Genomic DNA, 19,698 nt, shown 5'->3' with positions numbered 1-19,698 from the left:
GAGGCCGTGCTGATTTCAGTAAGGAAAGGATGGATAAGAAGCTGCCTTACCACTGTGATCACTGCCAGGTAATGGCTTTTATAGAACACTAAATGGGAGGTGATTCTCAATGACACATGGGACTGGGTAATTTACCTGCTGGGGTTGCTATGTTTTGCCTTTTATTAACACAGTCTGCAATGTGAAGGAGATAATTTTGATTACAGGATCAGATGTACACTTTTATATATAATTATTTATTATGCTCATAGTCGCACAAGTGCACTTGGGTATTGTATCACCTTACAAATTTCTTTCACATATTTTCCTTCTGTTTTAGAAAAGCCTATGATCTTTGCTAAAATACTGTGCTGTTCAGAATTAAATAGCTTCTCTTGAGATAAATAAGCCCCTTCCTGGTCTGGAGAGCAGTAAAATGTCTCTCACTAGATTGCTAGCAGGAACAGGATGCAGTTTATCCACACTTTGAATTGCTGTCTTCATAACCAGCTCCAGATTTCTTGTTCTTGTAGACATTTCAGCAAAAATGAGCTGTTACTTCTAAGAACTAACCCTGTAGGCAAGGATGAATATACACAGGGTCAATCATTCCAGTAAGGCCTTATGCAAAAGTACAGAGGCTGCTTTTTTGTTAATGTGCAAAATTATCTTGTTTGAAATTTATTTCAAGAAAAGAGCTGAACATCTAATAAAAGTGAATAAAAATACTAGAAATTCAAACCTGGGATATACTTCATTAACGCTTTAGGAAAAAATAAGAAAAAAGCCCCCTCACATTCTCTTTCTGATTTCTTTGCTTCTTTCCCTCTGTTGTCCTGTTGGTCATCTACAGAATTCTTGGGTTAGTGTATCAGCTTGGGTCCTTGGTGCCTCGCTGCCTGGTTGTTTGCTAGTTTCTGGCTGTGTTGTTAATGCTACAAGCAACAAGGTAAAGCACTGAACTCCATTTAATTATTCCTGGCTGACAAGTTTCTGTACTCTACTGCTTGGAATTCCCAGCTCCATTTATCACTGTTGCCTCACTGGTGGGACTCTGCCAGGACAAGTTTTGCACAGCACTTGTGTTGACACAAGCAGTTTTTAAGATGTTGGTAACTCGAGCCCAGCTGATGCTCTGCTGAGCAGTTTCTGAGCCCTGCAGATCCATTGACTCCTATGAATGCAAACCACTGTAATTCACAAAACCCAGACAACACCTCTTGCCCGAGTTGCTTGAGTTCATAAAACAAATTATGTTAATCTTTTATACTGTTATGTGTATAGAATTAAGAAGCACAAACTGTAAGTTACTTGGCTCTATATACAGCAAGTGATTCAACTTTTTTTTTTTTTTAAATTGTATTGCTGCCTTACAAAGAGTTGTTATGCTTATGCAATACTTTAGATGAACAAGGCTTATGTTGTCCACTTGTGTTTTACATAAGAAATTGATTTTGAGAAATTTCTTTCTTTTATGGTTGTTTTATATTAATTCTTAAGCAAATACTAATGGATGAAGACCAACCATCTTATGTTTGTTCATCCTTCCCAAATGGCTTGGACAAACAGGTTCCAGGGTGTAAATTGGTGACAGGCAGCTTGCTCTGGCCACTCACTCCTAGCATATGTATTTGGTTATTAAAACCACACATTCCCTAACACTCAATGCAGTAAAGATAGGAAAACCAACTGTTAACAGAGGTGGTCACCGTTTTTTGCATTCACACATAATGCTAATTTTGTACTCAAATTATTATTTGAAGTCACTCTTACATGCTGTTCAGTTCCGCTGTTATGGTGCTAAATTAAAAAGTAATGCTGCAGGCAGCGTAACTACATAGTTATTTCCTGAGACAAATAGATAACATGATTCTGATAAAGTTAATTCTTTATAGCCTAGTTGCAGCAAAATATCTTCTGAGAATTCTTATGGGTTGCTGAGATAAAATGCATGTGTACACATTATGCATTTGGTGTATATTTAACTTTCTTTGGACAAAATTGTATTTTTTAGAATATATTAAAGTGTTTCTTTCCAATGCCTGTTACATTGTATCACCCTCTATAAGTGCTTTTTTGATATTAATGCTTCTGTTCATTTGCTTAGCTCTCTCTTTTAATAGAAGCATCTCAAATATTTTCTGCTTTTAAGACCAAAGTAATGCATTTACTAATATGGCAGACTACAAATACTTTTACTCAATTCATACAAAAATATTAGCAGAAAAAGGCAAAACAGGAAAACAACACACTGCCTGGATTGTTGTAATGTATTGCCATTCCATGGAATGCTGGTACTAACAGTATATGCAAGCATCTGTCTTGCTCCTTCCCTAGAGCATGTGCTGAAAGTGGATTCAGCAATGGGGGCAGAAGGGGCTGCCACAGGAGGTGCTCAAGGAGAGTTTGAGGACTCATTGAGTCTCTCTCTACATTGATGAGAAATCATGAGCTCTCCTCATTGTTTTCTAATGATTAAGATACTAGAATTTCCTTATTTTTTGTTTTCTTATGCCAGTGTTATCCTGACATAATTTAAACTGGTTACTTCTTTTCCCATCCTGTGGTGTATTGGAAGTTGCTTATTGCCCTTCCTTTTGATAGGAAAGTATCTCTCACTTTTCTATCTACAATCTTCCCTTAGTTATACAGGTCAATTCTTTCAATCTTTCTTAAGGGGCCATATTTTCTACATCAAACATTTGTTGTTCTTACCATCCTCTTTTGAACCCTTTCCACATTGTCTTCATCTGTCTTGAAGAGCGGTGCCCAGGACATAATGTAATAGATAAAGTCTTTTTGATGCTGGATAGAAATGAGGGGTTCCATGCCATGTAGAAAGTTGCTATTTAAAAATTCCAGTATAAGATTTTCTCTACAGAACTTCCTATTTGTAAGTTTGGTTATCATGGCTGAAGTTCAAAAGTACTGCTCTTTGCATTACAGAACCTGCACATTACTAATTTCAGTGCATTAAGGTAATTCTGAATTCCAGCTCCTATCTGCCAGCATGCTCTTAGACTTTCCAGGCTGCTCTCATTTGTCAGTTCAAGAAGTGCACAACCTATTCCATCACCCCATCTGTTAATAATAATGCTGAATGGGATGAGATGAGCACGTTTTTGTCAACGTTTGTCCTAAACCAGCCCTTTGCACTTGCCAGCTGTGGAGTAAACAGCAACACGAGCTGAGCCACGTGGAGGCAAGGGAGTAGCTCATGGCTCCAGATTTGTGCTTCACAGGACGTCACAGGTAACCAGGACTGGGGTGTTCAGGAGGGGAAAAGCATCCCAAAGGATTATATACTTTATATACTAAAGTACTGCACCCTGCAATGTGTGGCTGAAAGGCATTAGTAGGGATAGGTTTGCCTTGGGACAACACTGCGGAATGTGTTCAAGATATGCTGTTTCTCCTAAGTTTACGGTTCTGGCTGGCACTGATCCATTTACATTGAGGAAAGCAGGGTGTTTGGGCAATAGAAGTGAAAGAACATTTTCTCCATACTTGGGGAATAATTATCAGTCAAAAATTATCAGCATGTGAAAGAAATGCTGCTGCATTCTGCTGAGCCACAAATGAGAGAGAGATGGTGAGGGGAAGGTTGTGCTGGGATGTGTGAAACATAAATGGAAGTTAAAAGTATTCTGGGAAGTGATGACACAGTTCTTTGTGTTTAGGAATTTGAACAAATGCAGTATTTAGAAAGAAAAAAAAAATCCTCTCCAGCACTATCTCATCTCTTTGTTTGTAGTTTGCAAGACCTTGATCTCTGTTCCTCCCCCAGGTACAAATGTCTGATTGGATTATTAATATTGCATCAACTTTAAGCTTGTTTGTTTTAGCCTGGAGTCACCAAATTTTAGTTTTCTTAAAACCAACTTAATTTCAAGTGCTGGTTAGATAGTAAGTCCAGTTTGGAAAATCATAAAACATGCAGAGGACACATTTTGGTTCCAAGTTTATCTTCTGCTCTTCACCCTCCTTTCATGTGTCTTTGTTCACATATCTCTTACTGTTGTTATTATTGGGTGAGGAAGTGGTTTTTGTTCAGCACTAGCAGAGTAGCCAGCACAGTGAGGTTCTGGCTTAGGACACTGGGGGCTTCACCTCTACAATTTGAGTTGCACTTTGTCAACCAGAACAGCAGCTGCTGCACTGTATTTCACTATTATAGTTGTATGTTTGTTATCAAAATTATTTCATCACTATAGTTTTATGAAATTACCAATGCAACATCTGTATGTAGAAAAGATATTTTCCTTCTGAGTGCTTTGTCTCACAAAGGTCACAGCAGAATCTGCACAAATGCAGAACAGGGTGCCTGGGACTACAAAGGTATAGTGCACCTATTTCTCATTAGCCAGGAATAAGTACCAAACAAAAATGAAAATTACTTGATTATTTGTCAGGAAGTTTGAAACTTGCACATGGAAATACTCCTTCACATGTGTACTTCAGTTATGGAATTCATTGCTGCAGGTTGTGGAGTCACAGAATCCATAAAAAGGTTATTAAATGCGAGAACACAGAAATCTTAGGAAGTCACGAGCTATCAAAATTAGAAAGTTACATGAATATTCTGGGGAAATTATTGCACTATAAGCTTGCTTATAAGCTTGCTTTTTAGTTTGCTGGGGTTGGTTTTTTGTTTTGGTTTGGTTTTTTGCTGATGGTGTTTTGTTTTGTTTTTTAACATTTGTTTCTTTTGTTCTAATAGCTCTTCCCAATCTTTTACTTTCTCTTTGAAACTTTTCAGCATGGCATGACCTACTTGGATCTTTGACTGACTGCAGGCATTGTAACATAGGTAGAAGCCATGTGTGCTGGGTAGCTCCTAGTCTGCAATTGTTGGACCAGAGTGCTGGGAAGCTTCAAGCGTCATTTGTTTGCAGTCAGAAGCTCTCTGAGCTCTTTCTTCAAGTTAGCAAACACTAGACAAACAAATTGATTTGTGAGGATTTTGTAATCAGGATGAGAGTTTGAGCAGTAGAATGGGTGACATTGTCCAAACCACTTGTGTGTGTACTTTTTCTTCTCCATAAGTGATTTCATGTAGGAAAACTTGAGATTTGGCTTGGGTGGACCGGTCACTTCCAATTCATACTTTTTTTGGATTCATGACAGTGTGTAGGACAGTCTTACTGACCTGTTCTCATCAGACCATAATGTTTCAGACAGAGAGCCCCACAGTGAGAACATGCCAACTCCTGGCTCTGGCTGTATCCATAAATCATGCTGCAGGCCACCTCTGCCTTACATGGGACCTCCCTTGGCCAGGCTGGGGAGAGGCTCCCTTTTTGCCCATGTGAATCACTGCTCTCAGTCCAAGCAAGTTCAGTTTGTCCCTGCTCGGCAGCCCTACTGCAGCCAGTCCAGCCACCCCACATCCCCCTGGGAAGAGCAGGTAAATGGAAAAGGGCCAGGGTGAATTAAGAGGGGTGCTTAACAATTCCCAGGCTTGGTCATGAAGGCTGTGGCAGTGCATTTGAAGGCCACAAAGAGCAGTTTTGGGAAGCTGTGGGGTTTTTTGTTTGTTTGTTTTGTTTTTAGGGGTTTTTTTGGGTTTTTTTTTTTTGGTTTTTTTTTTCTGTTGTGTGTAACTGTCTTGTATTCAGCCCAGTCACAAAACAGAACATTCTCACTGTCTGCTGAAGATAAGAGTCCCCTGTGATGAAAAGAAGGTTTTTTATCTGACTTTCACATGTTAGAAGTAAATTAACAAATAACTAAATAAAACTCAAGGGCGCACACACTCTTAGTTTTCACAGCCTTGCTCAGTCATCTGCAGCATGAACAGCAAGTCATGCATGTGGCTAGATCTGCTTCTTTCTGGTTTTGAGTGTTCAACATGAAAAAGGGAAGTGAAGGTACATTTTGAGAAAAAAGCAATACCATCAATTAAAATTAAAGTTATGTTTTGCTTTTGGATACATTCACATTGAAGAGCTTTTTTCATCAAGACTTGTTTATGATTATGCTAGTAGGAGAGATGACCAAGTGGCTATAAATCTCTGTCAGGATATAAAGGACACTCCAATAAAAATCATGTCCCTACAGTGAGCCCCAGATTTGAGCAGCATGGCAGAAGCACATTTATTTCTAAGGGTGTCTGCAGCCATGCCAGAGTTCAAGGCTCTGAGCTGATCCAAACCTGAGGGCTCTTGTAAGCTGTGCTGTCATCTACACTACCAACAGACGGTTTCATAATCAGGTCATACAAGCCACTTAAATTATTTTACTACCAAGTTAGTTACATACTTTGAAGCCTTATCGAGATGGCTTCAACCATTGTCTGAAAACCATTGTCTGTGGTTTTTTTTCAGGGGTTTTCAAGTCCTCATCAAGATATCTTTTTCCACTGATCTTGGAGAGTTTTAGATCTATTGTAGTTGCAACGGTTAGAGAGCTGAATTCAGCTAGTGTGAGATTAAATTTTCTTAAATGAATGGATGCAAATGTTATCCATAACATTACCCAGTTCTTTAGGAATTGATCAGTTTACAGCTTTGGGACCAATCAGCTATGAGGTCCTTAAACAAGGAATTTGACATGTTGGAAACACTGGAAAAAACTTTCTAAATTGCTCTTGTCTGGCCGATTTACTTGATTGACTGAAGGCTGTCTGTTGCTGAATTGGAAGGGGTGTTTGTATAGTTGTTGCTTAGACAATATCCCCAGCTAGATTTCAAGTGAGTTTGCTAACCCTGAGTGAATTAATGGTACTATTACGTCCCAAATAGGGAGTTAATGTTTTGTTAAGTAGAGAGTGTAAAAGGGCTCTGCTACTTCAAAGTCCTTTGCCTGCTGGGTAGGCAATGTAAAGGTTGCCTGTCAGAGATCATTGCACCGGAAGTTTATAATTCTCTGTATTTCACAGAAGAAAATAAAACTGCACAAGAAAACACACATTAACATGCTTTGTGAGGTTAAAAGTTCAATATTTTCCAACTGTCCTTATTTTTACTAGTTTTGCATTCTTACTTTCTTTGTGCCATGAGAAAAGATAACAGCTTGATTTCATTATGCAGGCTCAGTCTGGATGTTTCAGGTGAAGATATAGAGGAATGACAAGATAAATCTTCTTTTTCTTTTGAGATATACGGATGTGCAAGATTTCCACATTTGTAAATCAAGCAGTTTGAGTGCAAATATGTGAAAAGTGGCTTTCAGCATTTGGTTTGTGATGTCCTCACTTTCATCTCTAGTTGTCTGCATTGCTGAGCACATGTAGGTGTGTGTAAGGAGAGGATTATTTTCTTCTGTCAGGTTTTATATCAGGAAGGAAGAACTCCTTGACCTTGCTTGGTAGCTGCTTCAGTGAAGTCCTACATTTCTTGTGGCTCAACTTCAATTTAAGCTGATTTGTGTAAAGCCTGAGAAATGACATCTGGCTGAATGGGGTATCTATCCCATCACCCACATCCTACATCTGCCTTTTTTTAATGAGAAAACTATTCTTAAGGGACTGGAACAGCTGAAACCACCACACAGACACCACTAAGCAGAGTAAGTCTTGCAGAGAGCAAATGATCCAGGGTCACAGAGGTCCTGTAGTTTTGTTTGCAGTGAAACTGAGCATTAACTTTTTTTTCAGAAAGGGCTGGCAGGCAGAGAAGAAGTGTATGCTAGTTACATGTTACTTCATTGTGTGTTGAGCTGATGACCAGATAGAATTGAGTAACATTTGTCAATAAATGAGACTGAAATTTTTGTGCAAGGAGATAAAATTAAGAAATAATTCTGAATTAAATACTTGGAAAACCAGCATGAGAGGTTCATGATGTTTTTAGTACTTCACTTAATCTGTGTACATTCTTTAAAAATTATATCTATTACTTGAAATCTCTTTGAATAAGCACTATTTAGTCTGTCATGGAAACATGTTTTTTCACTTCCACCCCCATGCCCATCCCTCTTTTCTCTTTCCCTGTGTCCAATTTTTTAAACTTAATAGTATCCTGATACAAAAGGCTGCAGGTTAAAAACCTACTCTAACAATTCATGGTTTTATTAAATATTGCCTTTTTATCACACACAGACCTCTCATTGGTTTACATCTTACACGCTGCACCATACAAATGCATCCAAAGAAGCAACTGGTGGAAACCTTGCATAAAAAGCACAAAAAGCTTGTGGCATTGGACAAAACAAGCATTTCATCCATTCATTTTTTAACTGGCAGGGAAAAACACAGTCCTGGAGAGCCAACAACACATGAACTTCCTGACCTTTGTGCTGTGATGGTTTCTGCCATTATTGAATAGAGGGGATGGGCTGAGGGCTAAGGAGGGGAATTTGGGGGTTGGCCTTGGCAGTGAGATAAGGCTACATAAAAGGGAGCTGCAGCAGGTTTGGGGACACTATCAGGGTATTTTCCCCCGTGTGCAGCTCAGCGAGTTTGGATCCTGAAACCATGAGCCAGTGCCCCTTTGCGGGGAAGAATTACCTGTGAGTCCTTCCTCTTTCTGTTTTGCTCTATTAATTCCAGTCAAATGATAAGGTGTTAGTGCAAAATATGAAATCTCAGAGAGGAATTACTTATTATCAGCAAATAGACAGCTGTAGCTGTAGCTATCATTTAGCTGTTACTAAATAAGTAGAGATCATACAAGGACTTGTCTGAGCACTTGTTATTTTATGTGATGTTACCAGCTGTTACTGTGACAAGAGGAATTTCAGTTTTTATCAAGAGCCTGCTTTACTGGTTCTGTTTATCAAAATAAAGCATTGATTGAATTGTAGATGTTAGTAAAAAGGCAGGTATATTCATAATTCTTTAATTAAGCAACTCACATATTTACTTCATTTTCTTCTTAGATTTAATTTTAGCAAACTATCTTTGGAAGATGAAAATAATGACAAATCTCAAGAAGGCATAAATAAAGCCAGCAAAGGTGGGCTTATCTATGGAGAATACCTACAAGTAAGTTAACTGGTTTCATGTGTGCTGTGCTGGTTGCTCTTGAGGCAGCCCCTGTGACTGACACTGCTGCCAGCAGTCGGTCACTGACTGAGACACATCTCCAGGTGTAGCAGGCACAGGTGCCCATCTCACCTGGGACCTCAAGGTGGGCTCTCAGACTGCAAGGAATATGGATATTTTGTGGGGGTTGGTAGGGAATTATCCATGTTGGCAAACTGCAAAGTGACACACCACTAAAAGCTTTCTCTGGTCAGCAATTTCTGCACGTCAGCAGGATCTGCACAATGTCCTTGAACATCCAGAACACTTGGCTGGAAAAATCTATTTCAGGGGGAGGGTAAATCTAGGGGGTAGGATGATGACTACGGGGGAACATAAAAGAAACCTCCCCCAAATAAACCCTTTTCTGCAAAAGCTGGAAGTAATTAAGAAATAAGTACAGATAAAGTACCATAGATAGTAAAAGAATCCAGAAGTTCTTTTGTGTTTATTTTTTAGACAGTGTGAACTGAAGGGAATTACTCTTCTTTTGAACTAAAGTAAGAGTATGTTAACTTTGATTTGTTGACATACTCTTTAGAATTTTGCAAAGATTAATTTGAAAACAGCTATGATTAGATTGTAAATTTGACTAAGAAAAAAATTTAATAATATCAGAACTGAAATTATTATTACTGTCTCAACTCAGAGCTCTTATGCTGATGTTGTTGCATGATTACTAAGAATTTTACTATAGGAACTCTGTTTTCATGGGACAGGACAGTATAGATCTAAAATCTGGAAAACATGCTGGATATTTTGTTTTCTCTATTTTTTAAACTATGCATACATATATTTATGTAATTAAAATTACCCTTTAAATTATTGTCAAAACTTTATTATTTGAGGTACCTAAATGTTCCATTTCAGGCAAGATTTTTTCTAATTAAAAATTAAAAGTCATACCTGAGACAATTTAATTAAATTTTCATACAACCTAGAGTGTGAGGTCTGTATATGTATTTTTAAAAATATTATTCTTAAAAATTAGCTGTATGCAGTAACACTACCATTACTGATAGCAGAGCTTTACAGAACAGTTCTTACCTTTATTTTTAAGCTGAACAAAATATTGAATGCTCAAGAACTTGAGAGTGAGAAGAAAGGGAAAAAAATCCATGATGAGCATCTTTTCATTGTGACACATCAAGGTAAGTGGAGGGGTGCAGGGGTGGTTTACTTAGCCAATATTTTTGCCACAGAGAATTAATTGGTGCTGACACATGCAATACACCATTTTTTCTAATTTCAGACATTGGCACAGCATTATCTTTGTATTTTATCTCTTTTTGTATATGCATATATTCATCTATAAATTGTAAGGCAGTAATCAACTCTTTGCTTGTGAAGGCATAAGTATAACATTTGGATTTGGTAAACTAAGACATGGGTAGTTCTGTTCTTACAGAAATGAAGGCAGTGAAAACCTTGGGGTCATCCAAGCAACAGGATGCTATGCAGGTTATTGTAGGCAAATTTTGGGTGTTGCCTTGTGCCTTCTCTGAAACTCCAGTTTTAGCCATCTAGAATCTGTCTAGAAATCAGCACACCAGTTAGGTACTCCATAATGCCCATATCCTTCTGTTTTTCAGACCCTGGCATGATGATATTTTCTGTTACTGACAGAAAACACGTAGTTTGTAAGCAGGTGTTGAGTTAGACTTTATTGAAGTATATGATCTGGATTTTCTCTTTCCTCTTTTTGTGATGAGCAATCTGCCGATGAAATATCTGATGTGTAAAACATATTTTTAAAAATTTTGTCAGTATTCTCAACTCTAGATTATTTTGCCTAATACTTCAGGTAAAGGACAGAATAGTGTAACAAGTAATAAGTTAGATATATCTTCTTTTGCACTGGCAGTGTCAATGTAGGCTATTAATTTCAAATCAACATGTAAAAATTTTTTTTTCCTGGTGCTAAGAAGAAAAAGTAACTTTGAAGTTGTTGCTAACAGTGTCTTTCTTGTTGTAGCATATGAACTGTGGTTTAAGCAGATTTTGTGGGAAATGGACTCTGTGCGAGTGATCTTTCAAAATGGTCATGTAAGTTAAAACAAATAAGAATTTTGGGAAAATTCAGCCCTGGTTTTCTCTTGCTTCTTGCCTCTTAGTCTGATATACTTGGGTTTACTTAAGAACATGTGCTCTTTTTAGAAACAGCATCAAAAGACCAAATAAAATTTGGTCTTATATCCCATTAGTACAGATTTTTGATCAGCAAAATTTTACTTCCTCCTGAAGTATGCCTTTTGTGTAGATCACCTTCCAGGGCCAATTTCATTGGCCAAAATGCTCTCATAGTCTCTTGCTAGTGCTGAGTAACTGCAGAAACTTAAGCTGGAAATATCTACTGCAGAAAAGGCAGGCTCAGAGGCAAAACTAAAAAGCAGAAGGCTTATAGGTATTTTTATGTTGAAAAGTAATTTCTGCCTTTGTTCAGTTTCTGAAGTCTACATACCATCTCCTTCCATGCAATATCTGCTGTGAGGAGAACACATTTTTGTGATTGTGTAATAGTAAATCCAACAGAGAAGCAATAATCCAAAGCAGTGTAATACGGCACAAGAATTTCTGAAAATTAGAAATATAAGCAACTCTTCACATTTGTCCAAAGCTAAGCAGACATTATAAGAGTGGGTAAGAAAGGAAAACTCTTGAATTTGTACTACATCCACAGAAAAACCTGACAGCATGCAGTTTGAGAAATACCTTGAGTACATCATTAGCATGTGTCTAAGCAGCAGATTTGAAACTAGACCAGATTGAAAAAAGGAACTTTCTTTTCAAGGTCCAATGAAAATGTTCTCTGTTGTCCATTATATTCCTAATTTCATTGGCATTTTAGTTTAATATTTTATCAAATTGTAACTTAACCAGTTCTTAAGAGAAATTTTTTTTTTTTTTTTTTTTTTTTTGTGAAAAATGAAGCCTTGCTTGTGATCAGAAATTGAAATGTCAATGTTAAGGTCAAATACACAGCCAAGCAATTAGGGAAATGAATATCATCTGCCATTTTTTGTAGTTTGATATTTCCTGGTTGCATGCCCAGATTTCAGAGAGAAGTTGAATCCCATTGAAACTGAACAGAATTTTAGCAGACTCCTCTGCAGGCAGAGTGTTTAATTTAGTGAAAAAAAAGAACTTCTGCGTTTTCCATTTAATATTATCTATTTCCCACCAGATGGAGTCTTTTCGCTTCTTCTCTGCTTGCTAATGCACGTTTCTGATGAACATGTTTTAGATGTGCTCTCCTGATGTAGCTGTCAGATCAGTTAGCTTCTCAAGTTCTAAGTAATTTCCTTAGCTGCCTTATGGCTTGCAGAATGGAGCAAAAATAGAAATTATTCTAGAAGTAATTATAATGGAAAATTTATAATTTTCATATATATAATATCAAGTTACAATAATATTGCAAATATTGGAAATTATAAATTATTTTTAGAATTTATTTTTTTTTAATTCTATTTTAGTCAAAAGCAGAGAAAAGAAAAATAAAGAAAACCCTACATTATAGGCCTACCTATAATGTAGCATCAGTCAGAAAAAAATATATTTCAATCTTTGAAATTTAGAGTTTTAGTTTTAAGTTAAAACCAGAGTGCTCTGTTCCATATGAGATTCTGCTTCTATGGATTTCATATGGGAAGGACTTGGGAACTACAGTGATGTACAACAGTGAAAAGACATGAAAAAACTACATAGATCTATAAAAAACTACAAAGCACCATTCTGGTTATGATCTTTATTTGTTTTTTTTTACAGGTAAGAGATGAGAGGAACATGCTGAAGGTTATTACTCGAATGAACAGAATTTCACTGATTCTGAAATTACTTGTGGAACAGTTCTCAGTTTTGGAAACTATGACTGCATTGGACTTCTTTGATTTCAGGTAAAGACTTACTATTCCTCCACAGCAATCCAGGAGCTGGTAATTCCCACCCTTAGAACGGATTGTGAATTTTGCATGTGTGTTGGTGTCTGTCAGCAGGCTGAGAGCTCACCTTGGAGAGGCAAACATGACATTAAAGTGCAAGGGTCAGTTATGAAATTGACCCTGACTGTGAGTCCAGAATGTTCTGGAAAGAAGTACAAATGAATTGTTGACTCTTTTGTGTAGGGTGCTGCTGACTGGTTTCAGGGTCAAAAGTTAAAACAGCAGAAACAACAGAAATAGCTCACGGTTCTGATAGCAATTTAGTTGAAACTTGGCACTGCAGATTGAAGACTTGCTCAGTGGCAAATCATAGAAGAGCTTGGGGGAGAGACATGCCCTCTCTCTAGATTATCAAACAGGTATTTCAGCTGTCTTGGTTTGCATGGTGCTGCTTTGGCCCTGCAGTGCTGGAGGCTGAAGGAAGCATTGCTGCCCCTTGTCCTTTTCCCCAATAACTTCTGCTGTCCAGTAGCAGCTCAGTGCATTGCTGGGCTGGGTGGTTGTACCTCTTCTGCCTTCTGCTCAGGCTTTCTCTGGATCCTCTCACATTTCCTTCTCTTCCCTCTCTACATCTAGGCCCTTTCACCACACTACCACGTGTTACAGCTTCATCCATAGTCTCCCTTCCCTATTCTTCTCCTGCTTGTGTCGCTTGTGCATATCTGTCTGTCTTGTGACCTCAGTGCCATCCAGCATCCCATCCACTTTTGCATTTTGGCAGCCTTTCCCTTCTTTTAATGTTCCCCATTGAAAAGAGCAGGAAACTATGAATTTTCTTCACTGGTTTGAATTGAGCATTACCCTACAGCAGGGGAAATCCATGGGCTAATCATCCATTTTCATCCATACCTGCTTCAGCTTTTCAGCCACATACTCATTTGATAAGTAAACATAAGATTAAATCAATGATGTGTCACTGTCAAATCTTGTACTCACAATTCAAAATGCATTACAATTATCTAGCAATGTGGGATTTCAGGTTGCTTTTATATATAATTGTTTTTCAGCATGGTCAGATGACTAAACTCTTTAAGATTCCCATTAATGAATCCTTCAAAAAAAAACCTCCACTGGAGTTCTTTTGAGCATTATTCTACTCTATAGAATAAGGCAATATACAATATTGCAGATCTATATATTGCATGTATAGACTATTATACATAATAATATATAGGAATTATGTTGTGTATCAAGACTATTTAAAATGGCATGTTGTTGCTGTGAAAATTTTTGTAATAGCTTTTTGGAGTGCAGCTGCTTAGTCTATTTGGAAAGGAAATTCTATTCACTGACACTGCCTCCTGTACATCACATGCACAAAGCTGCCCTTTTAAAGCACAAATTCACATGTTTACGTTTGCACTACCTGTGTATGCACAAACAACACAGAACTAGAAAATGAGATTTTAATTGCACTGTAGTTGCATAAAAATTGCTTGTTTTTTTTTCTTTTCCTAAGCACAGTCATATAAAAAAGTCTTCAGATAGCTATTTGATATTCTTCAGATGTGAAATATGGGGGATTTTTAGAGAACAAGAAAAACCCACCATTGTAAAATAACATCCTGCATTTTTGTATCTTTTCTTCTGTTCCCAAAGGTACTACCTAAGCCCAGCCTCAGGGTTTCAGAGCCTGCAGTTTCGCTTGCTGGAGAACAAGATTGGAGTTCCCCAAAGCCTGAGAGTGCCTTATAACAGAAGGCATTACCGTGATAACTTCAAGGGACAGGATCATGAACTACTGCTTCAATCAGAGCAAGAACCAACACTACTGCAACTTGTGGAGGTAACAATGTCTGTCTTGGACCTTGCCGCATTTTCCCCATCTCCCAAGAATGTCCTTCATTAGTGTCAGTGACAAATTCTCCTACCTTAAGAGAAACAAGCATGTTGGCAAATTCTGTCAATTGTATTTTGGATTCTTGACAAATTTGGCATGAAAGAGAGTTAATTGTTAGTAAACCAACTGGTTTTTCACAACATCTTGCTTTCATCTGAAAATTCTGGCTGTTAAACTGGTAAATAGCATTGTGGAAGTGTGAGCTAAGAATGTAGATGCACTGTTTCACTTGCATTGCTTTTTGTGACTATAAGCCCTTTTGGGAGGAAAATTTTAAAAATAGTCCCACTGTTAGTGATGGCTGTTAGAGAGGTTAAAAACTATAGATGGCTCTGTCTTCCTTCTGAGACTTATCATTACTCTTATCTTATATACATGTTGGAATAAGGTTTGTTTTTCTGTAGTTTGCTTTAAATATATCCTTAGAATGAGACAGCTTCTGTCTTCCAACATTGTCCATGCAACCTGGAACCTGAGGGGGCTGGTATGGCACCATTATGGTATGGCAGGTGTAAATCATCCACATGGACATGCTGAATTTAGCACTAAGCACTTCTGCAGGATACTGTAAAGTGCTTATTGCTAAACCAGAATTGTAGCAGTAGAATTTATATTGCTATAACTTGTAGTTCTAAGATAATGCAGTTGCATTGCTATTGTTTGAATATATTATCATTACTACCACTACTGCTATTATTATTATTAAAGGCATGGCTGGAAAGAACTCCGGGACTTGACTCAGAAGAATTTGATTTCTGGGGACAATTTGAAGAGAATGTTTTAAAAGGCCTAGAAGAGGAATTTGCCTTGATACAGGTATATAGTTTACTCTTGAACTAATCGTAGGCAAAGACATCTGGCAAAATGATATTGTGACATAAATTTAACTTTTGGCTTATTCAAAGTTTCTCACTCACTTCACTTAATCTTCATCAGTCTTTTTCTGCAAGAAGCAGAAAAAAATGCAAATTCTTCAGGAAATAGGAATATTTTTTATATTTGACACCTAAGATGATTTAAAGCATGAGATACATGGATGATCAGGATTGCAAAAGGGATGGATTAGTATCAATGGAAGGGCTGAATTTGATTTAACTGAAACTACAACTTCACCATTAATTAGTGCCTGCATCTACAATATAAAGTGAATATGAAGTTTGGACTCTTGAGCTGTGGATATGGAATGTCCCATTAAGAGCCCATTTCTGTTTAACAGTATATGGCAATTTGCTGCTGTGTGATCATTTGAATTGCAATGGCAAATAAACATCAGAAAATCCCTGACTATTTCAAGATCTGCAGCTTTAAATAACATTTTTTAATATTTTCATTTTTAATGAAAAAAAAAAGAATTTATCAACTTCCTGAGAATATCTGTTTATGTCTTTCTAACTTATCTAAACTTTTTATTTACAATTTTCTTGGCCACTGCTCTGCAAAGATGTAACTTTTTTGCCTTGAAAACAAATAAATCAGACTTCAAACAAATTATGATTAACTTTTTAAGGCCTCTAGATCAAGAAATGCAATAAATTGCCAGTTTGTTTGAATATTCATTTATCTGGGTTGTGTTGGAATCTATTTAATTGTACATTTCTTGGTAATTGCACTTTTCAAAGGACAGTGACTCACATATCTTATTTGAAAATACAGTTCTTACATCTAAGATTCAAACTTCAGAGTATTTATTTAAATAAAAATTGCAAAATGAGTCATTCAAGTGCTTAATTTTCCCTGTTGAATTCTAAAGCCTGTCTTTGTTTTAAATACCAAAGGCCAAAGCAGAATCAGAAGAAAAAGATGACTTACTGTCTGAATTCCAAAAGCAGAGAGACATTTTACTTTCATTGTTTGATGAAAAACGCCATGAACATCTGCTCAGTAAAGGTAGATTTTATTACCATATGTGAATATGTACTTTGTATGGTTTATACATGTTATTTATAAATGCTTGTTGTAGCATTGAAGGAGAATGAGCAGCCAACTGAGGACACTTGTATTTTGCAGGAGAGAGGAGACTGTCCTACAAAGCACTGAAGGGGGCCTTGATGATCTACTTCTACAGGTGATGTTGTGTCTTTGATGGTGACTGGCAGGAGGAGAGGTGAAGGTTAAGAACAGCAGCACAGGTTTAGTTGGGCTGGAATGGGCTGTGGGAAGGAATCTATTTCAGCCCTCCACAGGAACCCTGATTAGTCAGATGCAGCTCAAAGGTCAGACCAGGCTGCTCAGGGCCATGTCCTGATGAGTTCTGAATATCTTCAAGGATGGGAGGCTGCACATCCCCTCTGGGCAGCTTGACCAGATGCTGCTCCTCAGATTGTAACTAGTAAATGCCTTGTTTTACCTGTCCTAGAAAGGTCTGGAGTCTGTTTCCAAGTTCAAAAATAAAGGGGCAGATCAAGACTTACATAGCAGAAGCATTTGTTAAAATATCTAGTAATATTCCAGTACCAATTTAAGAAAAGCAAGCTTTAAGTCACTAAGCACTGGTGAAGTGCAACTTAGAAAAATACAGCTTATGCTGAGAGCTCTCACTGTCCTCTCTTTCATTTTCCAAGGGAGGAGCCTCGTTTCCAGGTTCCATTTCAGCTTCTTACCTCCCTTATGGATCTTGATGTGCTCATGACTAAATGGAGATGTAAGTTTGACTTTTTTGACTGTGACACTCCCTCTTCTAGATGCAAATAAATTGTTCTGTCTCTGAGTTACACCCAGTCTTAGAACTGAGCTTTGGAGTTCACGCAATAGGAATGACTCCTTTTGTATGTACTTCAGCCAAGAGGGAAGATAAAGAGATGCTTCTGTGATCATTAGGTATAGGTATAGCTATTACTTCTCTGACCTGCTTTAAGTGTACTATCTTATCTAGGGACAGGTATCTATTTTTCAATGTATCCCAAAAAGTCATAATGTCATGTCTTTATATGCAAACATTCCTTCTGCCTCCTTCCATATCTATACATAAGTGAATGTGTAATTCTGTATTCACAGAGCATAGTAATGTGTAATAATTAGTGTGTTCATTCTGAATTCATTCTGAACAATAATTTTATATAATTGACTAAAGAATGGCAGAATTAACTCCTGCATTGCTGAACACCTTAGAGTTCTGTATCCCTGTAAAGATCTCTGAATGACCTTCAATAAGTGTGACCCTTTAGTTATATTTAAATACTGAACATGTGCTATTTTCTCCTGTTGTATCATTTAGATAACCATGTCTGCCTGGTGCACAGAATGATTGGTGGCAAGGCTGGCACTGGAGGCTCCTCAGGCTACCACTACTTGCGTTCCACAGTGAGGTACAAATAATGTGTTTCCCCTGTACCTGCAGCAATGCAGCTCACAAACACTCTAATGCTGGGAGACATAATTCAGATGGCTCACTGGAGGCCAGAGGGCTGCTGACTCTCTTCTGGGACTCCAGCACATCTCTCCTTGGTTGTTGTACATTTATTTATTTATCAGTGACATATAAATTCCAAGCCTTCTAAGGCAAAAAAGTCCCTTTTGATCACTCATGCCATCTGTAATTCTCAGTCAAAGTGTTACAGTGATAGCAATAATATGAACCCTGCATTGTTCAGCTGGTGTGCCAGCTAGCCCAAGTTAAGGAGGTGACACAGACTGGAAGTGAGCCCCAGCTACTGTGTGACAGAGTTTCTTTATTCCCTGGCATGACCTCTAATTGCACAACCTCCTTCTTTGAGGTTTGCTGTCAAAGAGCTGTGAACCACCATGCAGTGCTGTGAGCAACTACTATCACAACCAATGGAACAGAGGGCAGAGCAGAAAGCAGATGTTAGACTGATGCTGAGGACTGAATGCCTGAGGTCTTAGAAAGCTCTCCCACTCTAGCTCAATGTCAGGTTAACATTATTGTTCCTAGATAAATTCTGCTAGAGATCACACCCTATAGACTCTGCATTTTCAGAAGAAAGATGTTACTATAGATCCCTATTAAGCCTGATCTTCTATGCCCTAGGAAGTCAGGACTGGATTCTTGCTCTGCAATATTCCGGACGGTTGGTGCAAGGAATCTTGTTATTTGCATGAGAAGGAATGATTACTGAGGATTTAGAAATTATGGCCTTCTATGCTGACAGAAATATTGTTCCAATTGTCTTTTTCAGTGACAGATACAAGGTGTTTGTGGATTTGTTCAATCTTTCAACATTTCTAGTGCCAAGACACTGGATACCAAAGATGAACCCAAGCATTCATAAATTCCTTTACACAGCAGAATACTGTGACAGCTCCTACTTCAGCAGTGATGACTCTGACTGACCTGCCTTTCTAGGCTGTTGCTGTAAACAACCTCCTGACTTTCACCTTCAGTGGTGCTCCCAGCCATTCCCACCAAGATTGTGGGTGTGTAAATATGTATTTATGTATGACAGCTTTGTGAATAGAACAATTGTCCTGTGGAAGAAATTACTTGCTTGTAGAGAAAATAAATCTGTATTGAGATAGCCTGTGTTAAGAGTAAAATGATACCCCAATTCAACCCAGGGCAAATTTAACTCTTGGCTGGCTTCTTAAAGCCTGCACCTAGAGAAAGGGAGAAAAGTACATGCAGTTATTATGATCATGACTTCTTTGTACATATTTTTGTATTTGCTTGTTTGCCTAATGGCTGCTACTAATTTATGACTACTTAAGGATATAATCAATCTCATCACCTTCAGAAGAATATTCGTTTCTGAGCTCTAATGCAATTTCAAAAAGAATTTTGGGTTAAAAGTTTCCAAAGCTAGATTCAAAAACTAAGTCCTGAATCTACAGAAACCAAACCATCCTGAACATAAAATACATCAAGAATCATGTTTCTATCTCTTTACATGTGAATGTAAATCCCTTACACAGAAATACTGTTAAAAATAGCAGATATAAGTACTTACTTTGCATTCCAAATAAAGCAGTATTAAAGCTCATCTTTTGTTAAGTCTCCTTCTAAAGCAAACTATAAAGTT

General features: G+C 37.6%; 1 protein-coding gene across 1 annotated transcript; it reads left to right on the top strand.

The window, feature by feature from the left end:
• The first annotated feature begins 8,341 nt into the window (after nt 1-8,341).
• On the top strand, nt 8,342-19,659 carry TDO2 (tryptophan 2,3-dioxygenase). Its single transcript, XM_058024046.1, has 12 exons — nt 8,342-8,430; nt 8,800-8,905; nt 10,005-10,095; nt 10,920-10,990; nt 12,710-12,837; nt 14,482-14,668; nt 15,431-15,538; nt 16,498-16,609; nt 16,730-16,787; nt 17,284-17,363; nt 17,937-18,027; nt 18,859-19,659. Exons 1-12 carry the CDS (start codon nt 8,396-8,398, stop codon nt 19,010-19,012), a joined length of 1,221 nt encoding a protein of 406 aa, XP_057880029.1. The 5' UTR covers nt 8,342-8,395; the 3' UTR covers nt 19,013-19,659.
• Nucleotides 19,660-19,698: the final 39 nt, after the last annotated feature.

This window comes from Melospiza georgiana, chromosome 5, assembly GCF_028018845.1.
Source record: "Melospiza georgiana isolate bMelGeo1 chromosome 5, bMelGeo1.pri, whole genome shotgun sequence".
Lineage (NCBI taxonomy): Eukaryota > Metazoa > Chordata > Aves > Passeriformes > Passerellidae > Melospiza > Melospiza georgiana.
The sequence above is the reverse complement of the archived record's forward strand: the minus strand, read 5'-3'. Positions and strand labels throughout refer to the sequence as shown.

Coding starts and splice junctions, on each gene's coding strand:
- TDO2 (XM_058024046.1), top strand. CDS start 8,396: ATGAGCCAGTGCCCCTTTGCGGGGAAGAATTACCT. Junction 12,838..14,481: donor TTGGACTTCTTTGATTTCAG/GTAAAGACTTAC, acceptor CTGTTCCCAAAG/GTACTACCTAAGCCCAGCCT. Junction 16,610..16,729: donor TGAACATCTGCTCAGTAAAG/GTAGATTTTATT, acceptor TGTATTTTGCAG/GAGAGAGGAGACTGTCCTAC.